This window comes from Scylla paramamosain, chromosome 17 (genome assembly GCF_035594125.1).
Source record: "Scylla paramamosain isolate STU-SP2022 chromosome 17, ASM3559412v1, whole genome shotgun sequence".
NCBI classification, from domain to species: domain Eukaryota; kingdom Metazoa; phylum Arthropoda; class Malacostraca; order Decapoda; family Portunidae; genus Scylla; species Scylla paramamosain.
The window spans coordinates 10,714,841-10,724,408 of record NC_087167.1 but is presented as its reverse complement, the minus strand read 5'-3'; the positions used below and the strand labels follow the sequence as shown (position 1 = coordinate 10,724,408).

The 9,568-nt window shown below is 42.4% G+C and overlaps 1 protein-coding gene across 1 annotated transcript; it reads left to right on the top strand.

The window, feature by feature from the left end:
* The first annotated feature begins 1,349 nt into the window (after positions 1-1,349).
* LOC135108611 (outer mitochondrial transmembrane helix translocase-like) lies at positions 1,350-2,381 on the top strand. The gene has a single exon (XM_064019768.1). The coding sequence runs from the start codon at positions 1,350-1,352 to the stop codon at positions 2,379-2,381; it is 1,032 nt and encodes a 343-aa protein (XP_063875838.1).
* The last annotated feature ends 7,187 nt before the right edge of the window (positions 2,382-9,568 follow it).

Below are 9,568 nucleotides of genomic sequence, written 5' to 3'. Positions count from 1 at the left end.
AATAGAATTTGTGCCTTTAATTCCTAATGCAATTTCAGTTATTCTCGATATTCTCCCTCAAAACTAAATTTATACTTAGGCACGCATGTTTTATTTATTTTTTTCTCTTCTGCAACTATCCAGTCTTTGAATGGTATCCTTGAAACATATTATAAATCTGTATTCTTTTGAACTGATTGGTGGCGACTGACAACGAAGATTCAGTTCAGAGTAATACCTAATCTGGGAATCATTTTAGGGTAGAGATAATTGTGGCCAGGTGTGATCAGGTGTTAATTCTCACGGTGTAATTTCCCTCTGATGGCAAGGACGGAGGGGAGGCACTGCTGAGGGTCTGGTAAGTGACGTCATCCCTAGAATAAATACACTAATCAGATCACGGTCACAAGAAGCTTGGATGGAAGCAGTTAAAGGCAACGGCTGGTGAGCAAATCGTTCGCACTGAACTGATTATATTGGGTAATTGCCGTCTAACTAGCCATTAAGAACCAGCTGTTGTTGATAATCCTGGGCATAAACTCTACTTATGAGCTGAGATTGCTATGGCCACAATAATCCAGCGCTCTCTCTCTCTCTCTCTCTCTCTCCGGCCTGATCTCTTTGAAGTGGTCAGTTAACCTCCGGGCGCAGAGGGATGCTTTGTGCTGGAAACAGGATAAACGTGATGGATGATTAAATGTTTGTATGTCGCCTGCTGCTCGAATGTAATCAGCTTGTGTAATTTGTGCCTGTCTTTGTGGATACTGTGTAACATGACATGAATGTGCCCGGGTCGGCGTGTCCCCTTCCATAACCGACTCTCTCTCTCTCTCTTGCACACGCAAACAACTACACACACACACACACACACACACACACACACACACACACACACACACACACACACACACACACACTATTTTTTCACCTTTTTTTTCACATATCAACCATATATACGTCTCTTTAAGCAGCGATAAGCTCTGGACTTGTGACATGAATGACGCGACACAGGTAGAGGGATCTCTGTGATGCACATACCTCTCCTGTGATCCAATACAAGCCATGGACATAAGACACACTGTATACTTTAGCAAAGTGAAGTTGTCTGTGTACATCTTCGTTTTCAAACTTCTATGTTTTCCCTTTTGTAAAAGAGTTACGTTCTAATATGTGCATCAAGCACTGTTACGTGCAATCTAACGCACGCTAGTCTGAATGTCTGCCTTATTTGGAAAATTTTTAACGCTGTTCTTTAATAGAGAACGTCCTGTCATAAGTAACACAGTTATAATTGTGATGGATTATCATTCAGCAAGCACTCATTATCTTAGGACGCAAGACTCTTATCTTTTAATTTTCTTTATTTACTAATGCCTCATTGGAGCTCCACCTCCTTCTATGCCGGTGCAGTGGCGGCAAGCTTGGCTTTTCTGGCGTGGTACTTCTACAGGAAGAGGTGCTCAGTGACCGAGGTGGACGTGGTGCCGCCTACTCAGCCGTTCCAAGTCCCTGGCGGCGTGGGTCTGCACCAGCGGGCGGTGCTGCAGCACGTGGTGCCACCAGCCGCCATCAACATTACCTGGGCAGACGTGGCGGGCTTGGATGACCTGGTAGCCCTCATCAGACGTCAAGTGATCTATCCGATGCGTAGCACTCTCACGAAGCGAGACCCCCTCACCCTGCCGCCCAAGGGCGTACTGCTACATGGGCCGCCGGGGTGTGGCAAGACCATGATCGCCAAGGCCATCGCCAAGGACATCAATGCCGTCTTCATTAATTTTGATGTCTCTAGCATCAAGAATAAATTCGTGGGCGAGACAGAAAAAATGACGGCAGCGCTGTTCTCCACAGCGAACCGTCTGCAGCCGGCAGTTATTTTCGTTGATGAGGTAGATGCCTTCTTGGGAACGCGCCGCGAGGTGGACTTTGGTACGGAGGTCACGATGAAGGCCCAGTTCTTGACGCTGTGGGACGGCCTGACGACTGACCTAACCGCTCGTGTGCTGGTGCTGGCCGCCACCAACCGGCGTGAAGCCATCGACCCGGCAATCCTTCGCCGTCTGCCTGTTCAATTTGAATTTCCGTTTCCCGACAGAAACCAGCGCCGCAAAATCCTCTCCGTCACCTTACGGCAATCTCAATTAGGACCCGACGTAGATCTGGATATCTTGGCTGAGAAGTGTGAGGGCTTCTCTGGCTCTGACCTGTACGAGCTGTGTCGGTATGCGGCCATCACCCGGCTTGTCCGCCAGGCTGAGGGATGCTCGTGCTCCAACAGCTACTGCTCGGCGAGAGAGAATGATTCCCTCGGCCCTCTCACAATGGAGGACTTTCTGGACGCCTTCAACAACGCTAGAGACATGGGCGAGGCCAGAAATCCACCAAGTAACCTTTACATGTAACTCTTGCGTTGACCCAAGTTTACATTGCTCCTGTCTTTACTGAGTCTCTCCACCACAGCTAAGTTTCTTAATCTCGATAAATCAGCTAGCATTAACTACATATCAGTTACAATCTCTCTCTCTCTCTCTCTCTCTCTCTCTCTCTCTCTCTCTCTCTCTCTCTCTCTCTCTCTCTCTCTCTCTCTCTCTCTCACCAAATTCCATCTAGACTCGGTGCTAACATGAGTCGTGTGGTCATAAACTGAATCATTTCCACGTCAACCCAGTTTTTGTTGAACATACTGAATAGTGTGTCTTTTGCTCCATTTCCGTTTGCTGGCTTACGTCAAGAAAGAGAGAGAGAGAGAGAGAGAGAGAGAGAGAGAGAGAGAGAGAGTGTGTGTGTGTGTGTGTGTGTGTGTGTGTGTGTGTGTGTGTGTGTGTGGTGTCACGGCTGAGGTAACACACTACCCGCATCACTCCCTGTCGTTGTTCCAGTACAGGGTCACCACACAACATGACGAGTACAGCTTCATCATATGCAGTTCCCACAATAGCATTTTTTTTCTTTTTTTGCGGATGGTCATTAATAGAAAATAAAAAAAAATATACACATATAAAGGCAATGAGTAATTGACTGATTGGCTGACGCACCGATTGTCTGATTGACTAGCTCATTGATTGGCAGACTGACTGACTGGCTGGCTGGCTGGCTGACTGTCTGGCTGGCTGACTGTGTGGCTGGTTGACTGGCTGGCAGGCTGACTGTATGGCTGGCTGGCTGACTGGCTGGCTGATTGAATAACTGATTAATTAAAAGATAGATCGTCTGCCTGACTAAATGATTGACTGACTAATTAGATTAATTTATTAGTTGATTGATTATTTGGCAGACTTAATGACTGATCACTGATTGAAAGACTGACCGATTTCCTGATTGAATGACTGAATGACTGGCCGATTGAGTGGCACGCATTACGTGATTTTTTTTTGTATTTGATTCCCCCCTCTCTCTCTCTCTCTCTCTCTCTCTCTCTCTCTCTCTCTCTCTCTCTCTCTCTCTCTCTCTCTCTCTCTCTCTCTCTGTCCATTTCGCCAGCGAGTCACTTCTCACAATTGTTAGCTACAGTGATCAGGCAAGTGGCTTTCACCGACCAAGGTATTACGAGCAAACATTTACTATTTACGCTCATTTGAATTGTTAAGTGCCTCACTCACGTTAAATGTTAAAGCCAGGAGGGAAAAGGAGCAAAAAATAACATGGAACTTAAATCCTGTACTTACGTTAATCCGTATTTTTTTTTTCTTCCTTCCTCTGTTGTGTTGTTTGAATTGATACTGTTGTGGAATAGGAGTTTTACCTTTGTACTCGCATTTCCTCTTTATTTTTTCATTTGTATCAGGACTGAGCCATAAAATGACAACAAAAAACAAAATTACTCACAATGATAAATAAACAATAAACGAAATACACTTAAAAAACATACTATAATGAGAGAGAGAGAGAGAGAGAGAGAGAGAGAGAGAGAGAGAGAGAGAGAGAGAGAGAGAGAGAGAGAGAGAGAGAGAGAGAGAGAGAGAGAGTTAAAAAATATGAACAAATACATAGCACTTTTCTGTTTGCATTTGTCCTGTTCAAAAATGCAAAAATAAAAGAAAGAAAAAGTCATCGTGGATTTTAGTGTTCTGTTTTTTCAAAAGCCTGCACACATCCACCTTCCACCCACCCACACACACACACACACACACACACACACACACACACGCTACAAAGACAACGACCACTCTTGCATAAACCCAAGCTGGAGATTGGGAGCGTTGGAGGGCACGGGGGATGTAGCCACCACTCAACAAAGCATTCTGGTGCCCGCCTCTACTGGTGGTGGACGGAAGGGTGAGGGAACGACAAACGGAAGGATGCAGGGGTACACGAGGAGGGGAGGTGGTGGATGAGTATGGGTGAAGGGTCATAGGTGGAGAGAAGAGGGTGAGGGAAGAGGGATGGTGCAAGGTGTTCTGCCAGCTGTCCATCCCACTGAGAAATGAAACTTTTCCAGAAGCAACGAAGTGAGTAAAGCGTTTCGTGAGTGATGTGTTTGTGACTGGTACAGATGGGCTTCGGTGGTGCAGCATCAACAGCCGCAGAAGCAGCAGCAGGAGGAGCAGTAGTAATAGTAGTAGTAATGCAAATATGATGCTGGTGGTGGTGCTGGTGCTGTTGTTGCTAACGTGATTGAGTACGTACAGTCGAGATGCAAGTAGTTTCTTCCCGCATCACGGTGGACGCGTGTGCTGCAATGCGACGGTCGAGTCACTTGGTCTGGGAAGGAATTGGTATACATGAGCTTCCTTTCTGCATAAAGGGACAGAGACTCGACAATTCAACAACTATAAGGGATTTCCTTGGTGTGATAACAATATGGCAGAAGGAGACGCCGCAGTCCGGGGTCCGGCCAGGAAGGTCAACCTGCGCCGTGAGTTACACAACTGTTTAAACTTTTAATTGAACGCCAACACAGTGACAAACAAGGAACCAGGCGGCCGCGGAGTCCTGCAGGATATACATATATACCTTACATACACACACACACACACACACACACACACACACACACATACACATTTATAGTTGTATTAGCTATGAAAACAGAGAAGAAAGGTAAAGAAAATAACGAGTGGCAAAAGGAAAATAAAAAGAAACTGTGGGGTTACACTGAAAAGCTAGAATAAATAAGAATATAAAAAAGTTTACAATAGAAAAGCCACATCCAAGCGAGCCGAGTTTGAAAAAGCAATCACGGTACACGAGAAGCAGGAAGAAAAACAGAAAAGAGAAGGGAGCTTGAAAAAACAAATAAATGGAGAGAGAAATGCGATACGAGAAATATAAACTCGAAATGAAAGAGGCTGTGTGAGGCTGTGGCGTGACTCAACCCACTACATTAGCGGAGGCAGAACCTGAGCACCTACACCTGTGAAGCAACACCTCTACGCGCTCACTCCTACAGCCAAGCCATCTTTCGCCCACACTTGTTACAACACCAATCCTCCCTCACACCTACTGCCAGTCCATCCCTCGCCCACACCTGCAGCCAGACCAGACCACCTCTGCCCGCGCTCGCTGTAATACCCTCATTCTTGTACCTTTACTTCCACATTTTCAACAGTCGGGACTAAAGTGCGTGCAATACTATCGATGCTCTGTGTGTGTGTATACGTGTGTGTGCGTGTGTGCATGTGTGTACGTACTCAAGCCAGAGCACACTTATTGGAATGTGGGGACAGATATACTTTCATCTAATGGGAACGAAGCAACACCTGGAGCCATGAAATAAAAGCAAGGGGAAGGACACATTATCTGCTGCCTCCATAAAAGTTAAGAGCACAGTTCCCCAAAATGCCTTACACGATTAAGCTTTTTGAGGTGATCGGCTACGTGCTCCCCTTGAAAGAGTACAATCTATTTATTTTTTACCTCACAATAGAAATAACCGGGGGATATGAAAGACACTCGGGGAAAAGAAAGGAAGCTACACACTGCTAGAAAGTGAAATCAAATAGTGCAAGATTTTATAGTTAAAACAAAATAAAGGAAGAGTTTAAAGTAAAATGTGATCTTGAGGGATGAAAGACGAAGGGAGTGAGGAAACGGAAGGTATACTGCATCATTGAATTATAAGAAGTGCAGATACTGGTTAGCAATTCCAATAGCATTCAGACATTAAAAGTGAAAATATTGTGACCCTAAGAAGAGAAAGACAGTAAACCATACAGCCAAAAAACGTCAATAGAAAAGTCAATGAAAAAAATATATGAAAAAAACAAGAAAAGTAAATCCACCTCACTAAGTCATGACGGTAAGTGGATGGACACCTGACATGTAAAAGACGTATTCCACTCCTATGAACAAAGTCAAGACCTGAGAGGGCCACAAATCAGCATAAAGGTTATTACAAGGAACACTTAAATTTCTAGAACATGATGTGTGGAATGCTCCCGTGACTGTGTGGATATGACAACATGAAATGAAAGTTGCAGAGAACAAAGGCACGTCCAATGATAAAGTTGCAGGGTGCCTTTAAGTAATTATATTCCGAGAACTGCTTTCAAACTGAGTGATGACTTTAAGGTAAAGAAAGATTATATAAGATAGAAAAGGGAGACTGAATACGCAGAAAAATAAAGAACACACACACACACACACACACACACACACACACACACACACATACTAACAAACCTCCGCCTCCCACGCACCTTCTCTCTCTCTCTCTCTCTCTCTCTATCTCTCTCTCTCTCTCTCTCTCTCTCTCTCTCTCTCTCTCTCTCAGCCCGTCACTCCTGGCGCCTTTAAGCCACAAAATAAGCAAAAGAAAAGACTTTTCTCATCACCATCCCAGTTTTCACATGTCGGAGATAACTATATTTATTATAAAGTTGTCAAATTTCCAAACCAGCGAGCCTGGTTCACGGGGCCTTAAAATTTATTCATACGGGTCCCATGTTCAATGAATATTAAGAGGAAACACCTTACGGGGCGAAGCTATACAGAAAGGGAGGAGCAGCACTGATGGAGAAAGACGGAGTGGGGAGTGGGAGGTGCGTGGTGAAGGAGGGAAAATGACAGCAACACGTGTGTGCAGGGATGTTAAGGCAGAGAGAGAGAGAGAGAGAGAGAGAGAGAGAGAGAGAGAGAGAGAGAGAGAGAGAGAGAGAGAATTTTTTACTAGATATATCCAATAAACTGCAAGTCCGTCATCACTCTAATGCCTGTCTGACACAAGCCACCCGTCGCCAGTGTTCTTGTTCCTGCCACGCAGCAAGCACTCATAGACCAGACATCACGCCGACACCTCATCGTTATCAGTATCTTTGGGCAGTAGTGTATCATATAAACGGGAAAATCATCAACATCAGCACTTACACTCAGTTATAATGTATGCAGTATTGCCTCGCTTTAGAATATTTCCTCTTACAAAGCATCAGCGCCTGTCACAGAAACGCAGAGGGTTGCCAACGGTAAGGAGTCTTCATGAGGAGCCACTGACCACAGGCTCACATCGGCAGCGGCAGTAATGACATTAATCTTTCGCGACATCAGGCAGATAACAAACTTAACATGAAGACAAATGATAATGTTTATTTCTCTGTTAATTAATGTATGTAACGTTGAATCAACTGTGGACTCGTAACTAGAAGACGAATGCCTCAGGAGTCACCTGGTAGTACACTTCTCATTCATTTATAGTTAGTATTTATCTGCAACTGAACCTTTAAAAAAAATCCATTGTATATGCATATAATGAAATACTTCAAAACTATCACCACAAGGAAAAAATTTTTTTAATATATTTTATGACTGCACTGACTGACTGTTGCTTTGAATGATGACGTGTCTCCACACGTGTGACGCACGAGGCTGGGTGTTTGCAGCTCAGGGCAGGATCACAGTCCAGAGTTCGAGATTTACCCACAGGCTCTAGATATTAAACATACTCACGCTTGTTGTTAGCAGGTAGCCGCTCAATGGGCGCAGGCTGCTTTCAGTTGGCTGCAAAGGTTAATATCACGGTTGTTGTGATTCAAATCAACTAATTCAAAGTAATCTGTTTTTAATAACTTTAATCGGAGGAAAAGAATCATGATATAAATTAGTTTGAGCCATTCACAGCGATACAATGCATAAACCAGGATGTGTTCTCAACCTTTATAATGATTTAGCTATTACGTATACACTGCACCCGATTATTAAGTACAATGTTATATGGTCGGAATTTTCTTTTTATAGAGAGCTTGTTTCAGTTACATATCAATATACATACATATGTCTATATTCACATCTGTCTATCTATCTATCTATCTATCTATCTATCTATCTATCTATCTATCTATCTATCTATCTATCTATCTATCTATCTATCTATCTATCTATCTATCTATCTATCTATCTATCTATATATATATATATATATATATATATATATATATATATATATATATATATATATATATATATATATATATATATATATATATATATATATATATATATATATATATATATATATATATATATATATATATATATATATATATATATATATATATATATATATATATATATATATATATATATATATATATATATATATATATATATATATATATATATATATATATATATATATATATATATATATATATCTATATATATATATATATATATATATATATATATATATATATATATATATATATATATATATATATATATATATATATATATATATATATATATATATATATATATATATGATATACATTACACAGACCGATTGTTACCGTTTAAGATTAATAATTATTCAGATTTTCCTTAAGTTACCACTAGAGGCTCCTTTTTCCGGCACAAACTGCACTGAGGCCTTCTCCCCTGCGCCCCCTTCCCTCCGTGGGCCCAGGCATGGGGGGCGTGCTGGCTACGAACAACCTGATGCGTCTCATACCACACGGCTGACCTCGTAGACTCAAATTATCCTTTAAATGAACACCTAAGCGCTGGATAAAGAGTTCAAGTTTCCTATTAGTAAACTCCCGTCACTGGCTGAAGAGCACATTACTTAACACGCCGCGCCGAGCAATCGCTTCCTCTACACTCGATGATTAATGATTAACAAGTCAATCTCACAATGAAGCCAATTCATCACCACCGCCTTCCGCCTCCAGCCACTAATGGCGCGTGCTGCGGCTCATACCATAACAACTTGTCTCATTACGAAAAGGGATTCTCATAACGTGAACCAATTCAGTGTGTTAATGAAAAACACAACTGTGGGAAGACACAAAAGACACGCCGCGGCGACCTGATCTCACAGTACAAATACATATTGTTAAACGACAAAAATATGACCATACTGCTTGCAAAGGAAAGAAAAAAAGCTGCTGTTCAACTAATGACAATGAACGATAAGTGAAAAGTGATTGTGGAGAAAAGCTTTACAAATCAGAACAAAATTAGTCGTGTCTAGAAGATCAAATGACTGGAGTTTTAACTTAATTGTTTACGAAAGGCATGAGATGCATATTAGTATTGGTGTCCAAGCCACGAAGTGCAGTGATATGGGAGCTGCAGTGCACTGCGTCATTCCTGGCATCTTTCCCTCAAACAACACACCCCCATCCCACACACACGCCTGTCTCTTTACCTCGGC

Coding starts and splice junctions, on each gene's coding strand:
- LOC135108611 (XM_064019768.1), top strand. CDS start 1,350: ATGCCTCATTGGAGCTCCACCTCCTTCTATGCCGGTGCAGTGGCGGCA.